Raw genomic sequence first — 16199 nt, 5'->3', positions numbered from 1 at the left:
AGCTGTAGGCTAGAGCTGGGGCTGCACTGGGCTCTTCTTGGTGTGGGCTGGGCTCAAGGTAGCAGCACTGGGGGCGGATGCCCCAAATTTTGCCACAGCCCCCTCCCAGCACTGCCACATGCCCCAAGCCCAGCCCCCACCAAGAAGAGCCTGGAGCAGCCCTAGCTCCAAGCCCACAGCTGCAGCCCACCCATTCTGTGCAGATCCGGGGGCACATGCCCTTTCCCCCCATGCTCTCCTGTGGTGTAAGCAGCAGTGGGAGCCATCCCCCACATCCCTCAGAAGAGCTGCAGGTCTGGCTCTGACCTGCGCCCCACCCCAGCTGGGCAGTCTGCCCCAGGCCCACTCCCTCTCTCACCATGGGGGGCATTGATCTGCCCCCATGTCCCTTCCTTGCCCCCTCCCCTTCCACCACAACAGACTTACCAGCAGCACGCAGCTGTATTGGAAATTGGGTCAGTATTGACCAATATGCCTCCTTAAAAATCGGCTGTTGGCCCCAAAAATCTCTGTCCATGCACCCCTAGTATTTAATTCTCCAACAAATTTTGTAACAGATAATTCGAGAGCAATGCATAGAGTGAAACCTCAAGTTCTGCAATAAATGCTGACTCTCCTGAGTCTTCCTATATTATTTTCATGTTCACATCATGAATAAGCAAAGATCTACTCCTATGTCAGTTCCACTTTTCCTAACAAATACAATTACCTTAATGTTTAGTTTGCAATCTGCAACAAAGAAACTGGCTTTACAGACAACAAAACATTTGAATGCGTGCTGGATATTGGAATTAGAATTTATTTTTTCACCACTCTGAATCAACAACCTTAATAAGTGTCCTTTTAATGAAAATGTCAAGATAGTCAGCAGTTTCTTGAAGGTACTCCATCCTTATATCTACCTTTTAAAAGTGATCATTCATTTTACACTGCTATGTACTATTGTCTCATGTTTGGAAAATGAGATGAGAAGAAAAACTATTTGGGTCAAGAATTAGTTTACTAAATGATGTTTCAGTTATTGTTTCTATATGAAATAACTAAACAATTAGTTAGGAATTGTATAATACTGCCACCAACTGGATAAAAGTATAACTAACAGTCATATGGATGCTTCTATTCTATATCAATATCTAAAAGAGAGTACCTGTTGGAGTAATAAAAAGGTGAACACAAATGAAACAATACTTCGACACTGGGAGAATCTTCTTCTTCAATAAATGCTATTCCAGATCGAATTAGACAAATGCTTCATTAAGTATGATTGTCTCAAAAAATGAGGTAACCAATCACCAGTTCACTGCTGTGAGAGTGGCTAAAAAGCAAGGAAGTGGAGATAGAAGAGGATTTTTCTCTGACTCCAGGGGCTTTCATTTTATTCTCTGAAGCCTGTTAGGATAGCATACCAAGATTGCTGAGCAGAAAGGTATCACTGCCATTTTAAAATCCTCTCACAGTTTAGTTTGAATCAAGGGAGCTCATAGAGTACCAAAAGTCTATTAGGCTAAACTGGAATTGAGGATCAAGTTATAATTTTGATGGTACTAAGAGAAGGAAAGTGATTGATATTGTTCAAATAGTCAAGGAGAAATGACATTTAGTAGGTAAAGGTTCTGAAATAGATTACCAATCAATAATTCCTAAAATTACAAATAAGATGAACAATCATGTGGGAGGAAACATCCGAAAGTTCCACATTCAAGTCTCTACTATTAATAATCTAAAGTTAAAGTCCAGAGTAATTAAGGCCAGAGGCAATACTTACCTAGAACAAGGACCTGGAAGTTATTGAAACTAAACACAGCTTCCAGTTCCAGCTCTAGCTCTAAAAGAAGCAAGATCTTCAGCAGCTGAGTTTTTACTAAGTTATTGTTCTGCTGCACTCGTGTGCAGTTACTATTATTTATAAGATGAAACCAAACAATCATTTTGTTCCTACACTAGTAACATGGGGACAAACACATTTAAGTGACAATTATTTATTCCAGACTTTAAACAGAGCATAAAATTCCTCTCCTCTCTGAGAGGAGACCAGTTCCCACTTACGGCAAAGCAAACTCTAATTAAGAATACAAATAAGCATGTTGCCACTGCCATGGAAATGGAATCTTTTGAACACACTAAACAGTACATTCTTATTAACTAATGAGCTTTCGAATTTAGAGCCTTATTGGGCTTGACTACATTCTCTTCATGGTTATTTTCTGCTTTCCAGTAAAGAAATATTTTGTCAAGGTAACTTTATTATTGTCTATTGGCTGCAACTTCCATAACATGAATATGAGTGCAACATATCATATCATCATAATAACAGCTGCTATGAGCAGAGTAAACAACAGATGAATTCCAAGCTTATAAACTACTTAAAATAAAGTAATTCCAAAATCTATTTTTAAGTTACTCATCTTATCTTCTAGAGCAGTCAGCCTGGTTATTTGTCCAGCATACTGGGCTGCATTGGTAGGAGTGTTGCCAGCAAATCAAGGGAAGTGATTATTCCCCTTTATTCAAAGGTGAGGCTGCATCTAGAGTACTGTGTTCAGTTCTGGACGCCCCACTACAGAAAGGATGTGGACAAATTGGAGAAAGACCAACGGAGGGCAACAGTTAGGGGGCTGGGGCACATGACTTATGATGAGAGGCTGAGGGAACTGGGTTTATTTAGTCTAGAGATGAGATGACTGAGAGGAGATTTAATAGCAGCCTTCAACTACCTGAAGGGTGCTTCCAAAGTGGATGGAGCTAGACTGTTCTCAGTGGTGGCAGATGACAGGAGCAAGAGTCTCAAGTTGCAGCAAGGGAAGTTTAAGCTAGATATTGAGAAAAACTCTCTCACTAGGTTCACAGGTTCAGTGCTAGATGCATGAGGTCTGACAACCATAGCTACTCAGCTGAGTTTTCAGCGGGGGTATCAAATTAATCAGGCCCTGTAGATCAGACAAGTACCACAGAGCTGATCCACAGAAGGGATGGGTAGTGGGAGGCTGGTCTGCAGGCTGGATCCTTCTGGATCCCTACACACTGGATGCTGCATGCAAGGCTGATGCAGTACGGATGACACACACAGCATGTACAGACGGGCCCTGCATGCCTTGTACAGTACACCACACGCTGCTTCAGGCCCCATACACAGCTTGCAGCACTTGCCAGATCCATCCCCATGTGCCGTGTAATGCACACATGCCAGCCCTAGCTCCATGCACTGGGTGAAAGCACATGGGGCTGGTCTGGTGTGTACATGTGTGTGGTCCCAAGTCCAAGATCCACAGGCAACACTGCAGACCAGATATCAGGGCTCTATGGACTGGATTCAGCCTACGGACCAGATCTTTGGCACCTCTGATTTAACTGCAAAAGAAATTTGATTCTCCCCTGGCATTATAAATGCATTTGAGATGCAACAGTACCTTTCCTGGATGTAAGTACAAGTGAACAATTCTATGAAATACCCCATGTATGAAGTACAGACCTGTAAAGTGAATCAGACTTGTTTACTTCCTAGTAGATATATTTGTGAAACAATAATCATTATATACATTTTTACCTCCAGGAACTCAAATGTATGATGGAATAGTTTAACAAAAATAGAACAAAACAAGGTAAATGGCTTTAAGGGCCACGCTGACCATGCCTACAAAAGCAAAAATTTAATTACCCCTTTTCTTTCCTGAAAACTTTGGGGCTTCAAGAATTATAGCCCAAAGCCTTTTGATATCATTTTAATATAACGTGTGCTCTCCCTGGACTGTCACCTTGATGGGGTGGAGAGGCGTGTACATACCGAAGGCCCCAAGAGCAATATCATTGGGAGTCTTGTATTCCTGATAGGGTGACCCACGGTAGTAAGGTCAATGGTGAGGTATCAGACAAAAAGCAGTCCAACACAACATAAAGACCTCAACTCAACAGTGGATCAGGCAGATACAGAAGGCATATTTATCAACAGCTGTGAAGGCAGATGAAGGCTGCAGAAGAAGAGTTACTCCAGTCATCTTGGATCTCCTTGCCACTGGACATAGATTTCTCCTCTGCCAAGATCCATGTGGTTTTCAATGCACAATGGCCTCCTCACATAAAACAAGTCATGACCAGTCTTCTCCCAGTAATCCAACATCTACTACAATAGCCAATCAATACATCTACAAAGTCCTGAAGCAATGGACAAGTGGTGACAGGGACAGATAAAGTGATCGCTGGGAGTCCCTAGCCACGGATTCACATGCAGGCGGTAGTCGCATCATGGTCACTTCACCCTTGGAATGGGACAAGAGGGTAATTTAGCACCTGTGATTGTGACTAAGCTGTCCTTTTTAGGATCCCTTCTGCTCACCCCACATGGGGAGGGGACTAGAAAAGGTGCCTTAAACATAGGCTGTCCTACTTTATCTCAACTGACTGGATAGCCACTGCCAGGGGCATCATTCAAATTGCAGTCGAAACACAAAAATGTCCCTTGCATCCTGGAATGTATGAACCCGACTAGTTGACGAGGATAGTGACAGACCTAAATGTAGAACAGTGACTGTAGAACAGCTATTGTTACCTCAGAACCCTTACAATATAACAATGATATTGCTGTTCTCAGCAAGACCAGATATGCAGACGAAGGCCATGGTAGAGAGGATGGGGTGGCTAAACTTTGTTTTGGAAAAGGGAACCTGCAAACCACAGGTGAATACATGGCATTGGTTTTGCCATTAAGAATCAGATTGTCAGCTGAATGACTGAATTCCTTATTGGCATTAATGAGCATTTCATGACTCTCCACCTCTAACTGACCAATAATTCATTTGCTACCATCATCCATGCATATGCTCCAACACTTGATGCCAAGGAAGAACAGAAAGAACAGTTTTATGCTAACCTTCATGAAATTCTGATTATAATCCTGAAAGAGGACAGGATCATCCTCCTTGGAGACTTCAACGTGAGAGTTTGCCAGGATTTTAATATATGGAGGAGCACTACTGAAAAGGAAGAAGTGGGCAAGGCCAATTTCAACAGCATCCTTTGACACAGTAAATATGTAGAGCATGACCGTGTCACTGTTAACATTATCTTCAGACAATGTGACAGGTACAAAACAAACAATGGCGCCTCTTTGACTACATCATCATAAGAGCGCATGATCTAACAGATGCATGTAATGAGAGAAGCTAACTACTGCTGAACTGATCATTGCTTAGTGAGATCAATCCTGTCCATCAGGGTTGGGCAATCCAAATCACTCTGATGACAGTGCAACATCAAATCCCTTCAGACCCCTAGACATGGTGAGGACTTCCAAACACATTCCAGCAAGAACCTCTACAATTTTAGGATTGAAAACTTGTGTTGAGGAAGACTGGCAACTCTAAAAGAGACCATCCATGAGGCTTGAACAGGATCAGTTGGCTTTATCACCCAACAACATCAGGGCTGGTTTGATGAAAATAACGCTGAGATCAAAGCCCTTCTCGACTGGAAGAGAACAGCTTTCTGTCACTGGCAAAACCATCCTATGTTCAGTCAGAAGCAGGGAACCTTTCAATGGTTTAAAGCTGATGCCCAGAGGAAGATATGAGAAATCAAAACCACATGGTAGGAAGAGAAGGCAAAAGAAACTCAACAATTCATTGACAATCATAACATACGGAGCTTCTTCAATGCAATCAAAGCTGTGTATGGACCAAGTTTTTGTGGGCTCACCCTGCTTAGATCTGAAGACAGCAGTACACTTCTCAAACATGAGTCCATTAAAAACTGCTGGAAGTACTACCAAAAACTCCTGACCTGAGACTCGACAATGTCCGATGAAAGCACTGATTCTAGCCTGTAGCATCCAATAAGGGAAGCACTTGCCAGTCCACCAACCTCTGAAGAAGTCCACCAGGCAATAAGAAAGATGAAGAACAACAAAGCATCTGGCTCTGATGGCATATCAGCTGAGGTCTTCAAAGTTGGTGGGGAAACTGTAACCAAGTTCCACACACTGGGTGCATCTACATAGGATGCCAACTGTGCAGTAGCCTAATAACACTGTGCAGTAGCATGCTGGGCAAAAACTGTACTAATGCACTACTGTGCAGTAGTATTATTGATGCTTACTGGTCAGTAGCCTAAAAGCCCATGTGCTGGTGCTACTGCGCAACAGTGCAAGTTACTGTGCATTGATTTAGTACTTGGTTAACTGAGTACTAAACTTAATGCACAGTAACTACGATACATTAATGAATGTGTAGATGTGCCCACTGTTTCTTAAAATTTGGAACACTGAGGAAATTCCCACTGACCTAAGGAATACCAATATTGTCATTATTTTTAAGAAGGGAGATAAGTCTGACGGTGAAAACTATTGGTGTATTGCCCTCCTCTCCATCGCCAAGAAGATTCTTGCTCAAATTCTGCCAAACCAACTGTTCCCTTTTGCTAAAGAAATCCTTCCTGAATCTCAATGTGGCTTCAGACCATCGAGAAGCACCGTGGACATGATATCTGTGGCCCAGCAAATCCAGGAAAAGTGCTGAGAGCAACACTAGGAATTGCATATGGCTTCTATTGTATGACCAAAGCCATTGATACTGTTAATCATGAGGCTCTATGGAAGATCTTATCAAAGGCTGGCTGCCCAGGGAAATTTAATCACCATCCTAAAACTCTTTCATGACCAGATGACTGCCTCCATCTTAATGCAGTGGCTCCACTACACAGCCCTTTGCTATTCAAATGGGTGTCAAAGAGGGTTATGTAATCACATCTTCCTTGCAGTCATCAAAATGCTCATCCATGACGTCTGCTACATGGCATTGGCATCAGGTTCAGGATGGATGGAAACCTTTTCAATCTCTCCTGCCTCCATGCCAAAACCAAAGTTACATTGGCCTCGATTGTGGAACTTCAGTATACCGATTGTGCTGTTGTAACACATACTGAGGAGGACCTACAGACAGCTCTTAACTGCTGCCGTCAAGCATACCAGTGCCTGGGACTGACACTCAACAACAGAAAAGCAAAGGTGCTTCACCAGCCTGCTCCAGGCCAATCAACTCTCCCAGCAAAGCTCTTTACTGACAGACAGGAGCTAGACAGTGTTAAACAGTTTGCATACCTTGGCAGCCATCTTCCAAAGAAAACCAACATCGATGAGGAGATCTAGTATAGGATCCAATGTGCTAGTGCTCTGTCTTCAGAAGACTGTTCAATAATCACGACATAAGGACTCAAATAAAGCTCCTCCTATTTAAGGCTTTGGTAATCCCAACTCTTCTCTTTGGCTGTGAAGCTTGGCTGACCTACAGGGACTGCCCAAAAACCCTGAAACGCCTTCATCACCACTACCTCTGGAGGGTCTTTGGCATGAAGTGGGAGGATTGTCACATAAATGCTAGCGTCCTCACCAATGCTAACACCACCAGCATGGAAGTGTTGATTATTCAACGCCAGCTGCGATGGACAGGGCATTGTGTCCATATGCCTGATGTGCATTTACCAAAACAAGTACTTTACTCCCAACTCATCCAAGGACAAAGGGCATGTGGGGGCCAGAGGAAATGCTTCAAGGACACCCTCAAGACAAACATTAAGAAGTGTGGCACTGACATCATAAACTGAGAAAAACTAGCCCAGGACAAAGATGCATGGTGACACCTTGTGAGAAAAGGCCCATCTCACCCTGGAGGCAGAAAAATGATAGATCTGGAAGGAAAGAAAAAAAGATCAAAAAATCTGCAGTCCAACCTTCCCTTTAACCACCACCTGTGGTGTCTGCCAGAGAGCCTGACTCTACGATCAGCCTTCTTAGCCATCAATGGACTCATCTATAACCCTTAACTTGCCCCATGGGAGTGATCATCCTTGACCGTGAGGGATTGCTGATGATGAATGCACGGTATAGTATATTCAGCTAAGTGACACCAATAATTGCATAAATACCCACATGGTTTTATTATAAATTAAAAGAGTACAAGGCTTACCTTTAAGAGAGCCAAAGCAACATGAAAGATTATGTTCAGACCCTGAAAATGGGAAAAAAAAAAAGTCAAGGTAAGTCCCATTGTGCCAGATATAATTTCTTTGTTAGATGCTGGCATTTGATGCCATGAGCTTTTAACATTTTTGTCATTCCTGAGAAACTCTTAGCTCCCCTCTGCTTCAGACCTCAGGCTTAAGGGCCCAAGATGGAGCTTCTAGACCCTTAGCAGAGAACTGAGACTCTCTGGACAATAAAGAACTTGCTCTTCCACCAGTGAGACAAGTGCCATTGTCTGTAACAAGTCATCCCTTTGTCCCTTGGTTGTCATGGTCTGTCACAGAGGATTAGAAAATAATATAATCAGAGACTATTATGTCAGAGTTTGTTACAAAACAAACTAAATGCACAGACTATGCAGCAGGCAAAAAAAAGCTGCTAAATAGTAAGTAAGACTGTTTTTAGATCTTGAGAAAGGGGGCAGTGCATCAACTGCAATGTACAGTGGAGCTTAATTAACACTACAAATGCTCCTACTGATCTTTTATACATGACATTAAACACTAACAGCTTTCCTCTGCCTGCATCCAGTGCATTCCTGAGCTGAGGATAACAAACCAGAGGCACTTTCTGAAGACCTTGTTTACATCCGAATATTGTATTGAGGTAAAAAGTTATAATACTATAGCTACCCTAGTGCAGGCATCATTATTTCAGAATACAGGGTTATGAGCATACAAACGATCTACCACAAGGTTAAACCAGAGTGGGAACTTAAGAGTGCTTCTGCTTCTACCACAAGGTTAAACCAGAGTGGGAACTTAAGAGTGCTTCTGCTTCTCCCTAGTAACTACCAGTATGCTTGCTCTTGCTCCACAGTAAGGAGTGGGCAGACAACAATGCAGCAATATCAGCTGGGGTCTTTGAGTGCCCAAGGTACTCAAGACCCCACTGCCACCACTCTCTGGTGCTTGGTGAAAGGGGGTTTTGTCCAGGGCACAAAACTTGCTCCCTGTACCTCTACATAGGCGACCAGGCTAAGCTGCAATACTGCTGGGGGGGAGGGTTGTTATAGAGCTTATTTTACTACTATTTTGGCTTTTATAAGTTACTTACTTTCTCCTGGCTTCTTCACTGGTTTTATAAGCTACTTTGCTCTCTTCTTTAAGTCACCCTGAGTTTTTGTTGGGAAGGGCAGCATATAATTCTAATAAATAAGCTTTCAAACAGAGACCAAGCTGAAAAGCAGGGGAGAGCCTTATTGTGCAGCACAAACTCTCTCAGTCAGTTAGAAAAAGATCTCCTGTTTGTCCCTACATTGCCTATAAAACTTTATACTGAATTTTATAAAATGGCTCTGAGATGCTGTGAAAGTATTGACACACAAAATTCATAAATTGGTATAAATGCAATTTAATCCTGAAACAGACACACAGACACACACACAGAAGTCCATTAAACTAGTTTCAAATGTACTGGAACAGTTCAAAAGTGTACCTGGAAAATCAAGTACTCTTTTATACTAGTGCACTGTGAACAAGGTAACGTGTTATCTGTGGACACCAAACGTTCTATGACCCAGTCTGGCTGCTTCTCCAGGCATCCCACACTGCACCACTCCTAACCCACTGCAACTGTCCACTCTGGTATTTGGCCAGACCCCTACTGCCCCCCTTTTTTTGCCTTCTGTTGACACTTACCACCCTTTCACTTCTTGTTCAGTAAAGGCTATCTTTCCAATGATGAGCTGTGTCCTCATTTCCTACTTGACTGTGGCCCCTTATTATATCCTCCAAGTCTCTGTGAATCCCAAAACTCAGAGAGATCCCAGTAAGCCCTCTGACTCCCCTTCCCAGGGCACACCAAGTCAGGCAAACATACTGCAGAGTTCAGTTGAATGCCAGCTACTGAACTTTACTGTATTAATGTTTAGGAGAGAAGGGAACTAAACAGTGGAAACGTCCCTCACCCACCTGGGACCCCCAAAGCATGGCTGCAAGCAGTCCCTTCCCACTCACCTACTACCAGGCACGATGAGATGGATGCTCTCTTGTCTCAGAGCCACAGTACTTCAGTGCCCCAAAACTGACCACTCTACCTGGAGTGCTAGGGCATTGTACATGTGGACACCTCTGACCCACAATTGTAAAATGAATCCCAATCAGTGACAATTAGGAATGGTTCAATTGTTACATGTGTCCATCCCCTCAATGTGAAAGACATCACACAAAACTCACACTTGTTGTATTATTTTTCCCTGTGTTTCAAATCTGTAATGCTGAATGTTTAGGGTTTTTTTTAGCAAACACTGTAGCTTGTTTGTTTAATAGCAAGGTAAACTTCTATTATATCACTTTACTTAGAATTAAGCACCTAAAAGTATCTCAATAGCTTTACACACAAATAATGTCATCATAATACACACACTGTATTAAAGGATTATAACAGGATTTCCTTAGTAAATCTCCCATTGTACCATAATAAAGATTTCAATGAGTTCCTTGCTAATCTGTCAGTAAACTTATTTCAATGATATTTTAAGAGTTCCAGCTGTAATTTCACAAGCCTTTATTAGCTAGGGATAGGTAAACTGATTTTGCAAGAATAATGGCCCTTAAAACAGTAGTTCTCAATCTTTTTTTGTATCAGGACCCATTTGTAAACACTAATGACCAATCCTGACACAGTGCCCCTCACTCCTGACCCACTGCCCGTCACCCCTAGGCCCACCACTCAGTATGCGGGGTAAGAGGGTGGGTATGAGGCACAGGGGGGCCCTAAGCAGCCCTTTGCAGGCTAGAACTCTGCCAGCATGCAAGGGAAAAGCCATGGGTTCCCACATTTTTCTCCTTTAAAAGAGAATCCATTTTAAAACTTGTTTTTATCCATTTTTAAAGTTGTTCCTGACCCTTTCATATATTCTTGTGATCCACTTTTGAGTCGTGACCCACAGGTTGAGAAACACTGCATGAATCCATTGCCCATTCCTTAAAGCAAGCCTTCTTAAAAGTTAGGATTATTACATAAATTCCCTGAGAATCAAAAATATTTTTGTGATGTCTCTTATTGGACCAACTATATAGTTGGGAGATGCATTAGAGAAGTTTCCAAGCACAAAGTGCCCTTCCTTACATCCTCAAGATCTCTTCAGAATATTTCACTTCTAATATCAGGGTAAATCCTGCTGTCAAGAACTCCCTGTTAATGACACATCAGAGTGTATAACTTATCCAGGAAAATCAACTGCATTCTTTACAGAAATGTGAACTTTATGAAGCATTTGCTAGAAAAGCCCGGAGGTGCAAAATTCAAGTGAAGCAGCATTAAGGTGACCCTAACTGCTGCTGGAGTGAGAAGAAGGTGGAGGCATTTGCTCTGTCCCTTAGAAAAAGATTGAGGGAGAGAGAACTAGATTCTTCCTTGAGAATTCTGCTGCCTCTGTCATTGGATACCCTCACAGAAAAGTAGGAATGGAAGGGACCTATAGAGGTCATCTAGTCCAGCCTCCTGTATGTGATGGGATTTTCCCTATCCAAACCATCCTATACAAATCCATTGTCTAACCTATTAGCAAAACTACACAATCAACCAGGGCACAACCACAAGACATAATACCCTAAGCTACCACAGGTAAAGCAGGGGGACCACAGTGGCCAACGTCCTGCTACTACAAAAGCTGTTAAAATGTATTCAAGAGATCCAAGGAACAAGGCCATGTCCGTCCGTCCCTCCTACCATAGGTTAAAATTCCTTCCTGACCCTAAATATAGCAACTGGTGTGATGCTGAGTGGAGGGAGAAGACCCTCTAGCCAGAAAACTCATGGCTGAAGTTCCAAAAGGGCACTGACACCCCAGACTTGCTGCAGCCAACATTCAATGCTTTTAAGGAAGACTTAAAAAAACTGTGGTGCATGTAGCAGCAGGAGGGGGAAAATAATTCTTTCCTGGCCCCATGTAGCAACAAGCAAAGCTCAGTAGCATGGGAAATACCCACAGCAGAACACAGGCATAGCTACTCCTAGATCATCCCTGACCAATGCTAACCCAGTCTCTTCCTGAACACCGCCGATGGTGGAGGTTCCACAACTCCCCGAGGCAGTCCATTCCACTGCTTCACTGTTCTACCAGTGAAGTTTTTCTTGATATCCAATCTAAACTCACTTAGCTGCAACTTCAAGCCATTTGCCTGCGTTTCATTCTCTGCAGCAAGAGAGAAAAGGTGTTTTCCTTCTTGTTTATGGCAGCCCTTCAAATATTTGAAGACTGCTATCTTACCTTGTAAGCACCTTTTCCACAAACTGAACATGCCTATTTCCTTCCATCTCGCCTCACGTTATTTGCCTTCCAAGCCCTTTGTAATTGTTGCTGCTCAGCTCTGGATCCTCTCTAACTTCTCCATGCCCTTTTTAAAATGCAGAGCCCAAAATTACACACAATACTCTAGATGAGGCCTAACCAGAGCCACGTACTTAGCACTTCTGTGAAACAGCTCAAAACCATATTCACTTTTTGTGCAGCTGCCTCACACTGCAGACTCATACTGAGTCTGTGATCTACGAGGACTCGCAGATCCCTCTCTGTAGTGCTGCCATCCAGACAGGTGTCACCATTTTGCATTTGTCTTTTGATTATTCTTCTCAAGGTATAGCACCTTGCATTTGTCAGCACTGAAATTCATCCTGTTAGGTCCAACCCCGCTTTCCAATATGTCAAGATCCTTCTGAATTCCACTCCTGTCTTCAAACATATTAACAATCCTTCCCAGTTTGGTGTCATCTGCAAATTTGCTTAAGCATCTCTCAATTCCAGCATCCAAATCATTAACAAACACATTGAACAGCACTGGCCCAAGTCAGACCCTTGTGGGGCTCCTCAAAACTCTTAAAACCTTCTGACATTAATCAATTTAAAATTACCCTTTCCTTATGGCTATAGAGCCAGCTATCCACCAAATAGTAATTTTGTCTAACCAACATTTCTCCAATTTATGAGAAGGTCACATGGGACTTTGTCAGAAGCCTTGCTGGAGTGTAGATAGACTATATTCATGGAATTCCCTTCATCCATCCAAGCAGTTACTTTGTCAAAGAATGAGATCAAGTTTGTTTTGGCACCCTCTAAACCTGCCAATAAAAACAACATTTTGTTTATTAACTAAATGCAAAGTTGCTGAGGTTTTAATTTCTGATGCAATTCAGACTTCTTCAACAAGTGCAGAATCTTTTAGAAAGATAAAAAGTTTTCTTAGGAGGTAAGTTTTTTAGGCAAGTACTGTCTTTTTGCTGCATTTACATACTTCCCAGGTACAGTGAGGTCCTGGTCCAGACCTGGGGCTCCTACATGTTACCGCAACATAACAACACATGCAAATAAATTAATACCACCACAGTTAGCTAGCATATTATTGGTCATTCTGTATTTAAACACTAAACTATTAAATGGTGCTTCCTCCACTAGAGGTCAGAATTGTAGCAACATTCAAAATCAAGTGAGCATTTATAGCATTTCCATTGCTTTGAGTGATGTCACCAGTTTCAAAATACACCAAAAGTGATTGCTTATTTTTAGTAGCAAAACACTTGATTTGTCAGCCCTGGTAGCTTACACAACAGAAAAAGCATTGGTAGCAACAGTGAAAACTCTCAAAACTATCATAACAATCTCTCAACTCTCTGTCAACCAATGTAATTCAGAACAGCCCTGACACTGCTCCAATTTAATTTGGGCAACCAATCAAGTTCAGGGGCTCTGGATTAAAATTAGTTTTAGAAGGAAAAACACTCTGAAATAATGCACACAGCTGGAAATAAACAGGATAGAAGAGAGGAAGCTGCTGAACAGGTGCATAGACTTGTTAGGAAGCAATGTTGCTAAAATGAATGCTACTAAACAGCTTTCTTGAAACAAATGTATCATGAAGTATAAATAATGTAGCTGATGAAAATGGGAATACTTTTCCAACTTTTGGTGCATTTAGAAAAGATTGAGATTTCTTAAAGAAAAAAAAAGTATCACTCCTCTTGATCAAAATTGGAGCCAAGCATATATACACATTATTTGAAATGAGGGGAGCCAGCTGCAATGGCCAGCAGTCTCAAAACCACACTATAAGCCAAACAGTTGTCACAGACCTTTTACTCGTGCTCTCAGTTTACGGTGTTATTTTAAACATTTTCTTCTTACAGATCAAACCAATTAATCCTCAGTGAAGTGCTGGATGGAATTAGGTTTAGTTTATCCCAGCATGGGAAAGCTTACACATAGCACAAGAAGTTTAGCCACATTCCCATCATGGACCTTCTTTTGTATCATTCTTTCAAAAGGCCAGAAGATCAATCCCCTATGGAACAGGCAGGGAGTTCAGTCTTCAAACACCTGGGATTCATACATGTATAACTGCCTTTAAGATGGCCCCATGTTTAACATCTTTCACAAGGGGCCCAGGGCTCCAGCAGAGTCCTATATTAGTTCCTATACTTTGAACCTTCCCTGGTCTATAGTGGGTGTCATGGACACACAATATTTTGAGGTGTTCATGGAATGTCATACTTGTTTTCCTGAAATCATTTTAGTGATATGACATGTGTGGTGTCCATGGCCACACATCCAGACAGGCATGGCCATGCAATATGTGGCACTACAGACCCATCTGCGGTGCTATACACCGCACTTTCAGGTATCTTCCACACCGCTACCTTGCAGCATGGTGGGGAGGGGTTGGGGGGTAGAGGGAGGGTTTGACCTCAGGAGATCCTAGGTTCAGAAAAACCCATGCAGAAAAAAAATGGGGCAATGCACGTAGCTCCAGCATGTGCTGCCCAAAACTGGAGCCTGGGCTGCCGGAGCCACGCTTCAGTTGCCGGCCAGGCTCCAAGCTGCAGAAGCACCGCACCTGCAGCTTCTCTGGCCCCCAGGACAGGCTTCTGGGGCTGGCACAGTTGCTGGCTCCAGTCTCCCCTAGCCCACCCAGAGTAACCTGCTGTGTGCAAGAGGGCACATGACATAGGTGTTCCCTGGAGACAAGTAGCAGTGGCATAAGGTGTGCTGCTGCTTCTTGTCCCTGGGAAATAAAACGTCCGTGGTCATCTGGATGTGGCCATGAATAAGTGATATTTAGCTATATTTAGCCTTATTATTCTTATGTTTGTATAAATTATGGTATTTGTTATGAATGTAGTTTTAATTTTAACCAGGACTGGTTAACAGAGCAATGATTAGCTTATGTGTTCGTTCTCCATTCACACTTCAGAAATAATCACTGGGAATTAACATCCGACATAAGCGTGTTTAGTAGTCAGTCAAGTAGGCACTCTGCAGACATGGTTGGGGCATATGAGCCAGCCCCTTCCAGACAATAATGAATTTATATTTTAAAAGGAGTGGCTTGTATTAAAAATGACACCTGGAAACAGGCTATTCAGAGAAGATATTTCTCACAGTGAGGAGAATAAATGACAGACTATATCCCTAGGCTAGTAATCTTGATGTCTGTAAGGATACAAATATTCTCTTGGTGGAACAAGCAAGACATAGTCTAAGATACTGATGCACATCTAGGGGCAGAAAGTTATGTGCATAGTACAGGCTCCTCAAGAATTTGATTGAAGAAGTATGCAGTTGGCCAGCTAAGAGCAAGTACCTAAACCGTACCATGAGAGTAGGTGCCTATCTAAAATCTCCTGGGCTTAGGTGCTTTAGTCGCCCAACAGCTTAGCTGGGCAGGGGGAAAGGACTTTGGCTAGTACAGAAGTAAAAGGTGCACTCTTAGAGCTTAGGCTAAGACACAAAGATAAGGTAAAATCATTGTTCTGATATTTTCGTTTGTCTATTTTTATATCTCTGTCTGTATCTTAACATACAGATACTGGTTTCTTTTGACTTCTTTTGTAATTAATATTTTTGTTATTTCTTATAGCTTATTTACTGTTAGTGGCAAGTATGATTTCAGAACATTTGACTGAAAAGGAAGGCAATTTCCAGAAAAGAGGAGGAAGGGGGAAGCAGGGAGAAGGGAAACTATAATTTCTGAGCATACGACCAGACAAGAGTGTGATTCTTCTAAATGGAAAAATCTCCTCTGCTAAGATCTGTCAAGACACCGATGAGACAAGCAAGATAGTCTGGTGAGCAACTTGAATATAGAGGGTAACCTGGGCATCAGAGATCACAAAACCATCATATTCACTGTCCATTGCAAGGCCGGAAATTAGCTAGCAGGGTTGAAAGTTTGGGACTTCAAAAAAAAAAAAA

The 16199-nt window shown here is 42.4% G+C and overlaps 1 protein-coding gene across 3 annotated transcripts in view; it reads right to left on the bottom strand.

Annotated features, from left to right (window-relative positions):
- RABGAP1L (RAB GTPase activating protein 1 like) overlaps positions 1 to 16199 on the bottom strand; it is a 462175-nt gene that overhangs the window by 120377 nt on the left and 325599 nt on the right. For all 3 annotated transcript variants that reach the window (XM_019530871.1, XM_019530872.1, XM_019530870.1), the window contains one exon: positions 7953 to 7994. In XM_019530871.1, the coding sequence (XP_019386416.1) occupies positions 7953 to 7994 (42 nt within the window). The remainder of the gene's footprint in view (positions 1 to 7952; positions 7995 to 16199) is intronic.

The sequence above is a fragment of the Crocodylus porosus genome, unplaced genomic scaffold, assembly GCF_001723895.1.
Source record: "Crocodylus porosus isolate Cpor-Errol unplaced genomic scaffold, CroPor_comp1, whole genome shotgun sequence".
Classification (NCBI taxonomy): domain Eukaryota; kingdom Metazoa; phylum Chordata; order Crocodylia; family Crocodylidae; genus Crocodylus; species Crocodylus porosus.
The sequence above is the reverse complement of the archived record's forward strand: the minus strand, read 5'-3'. Positions and strand labels throughout refer to the sequence as shown.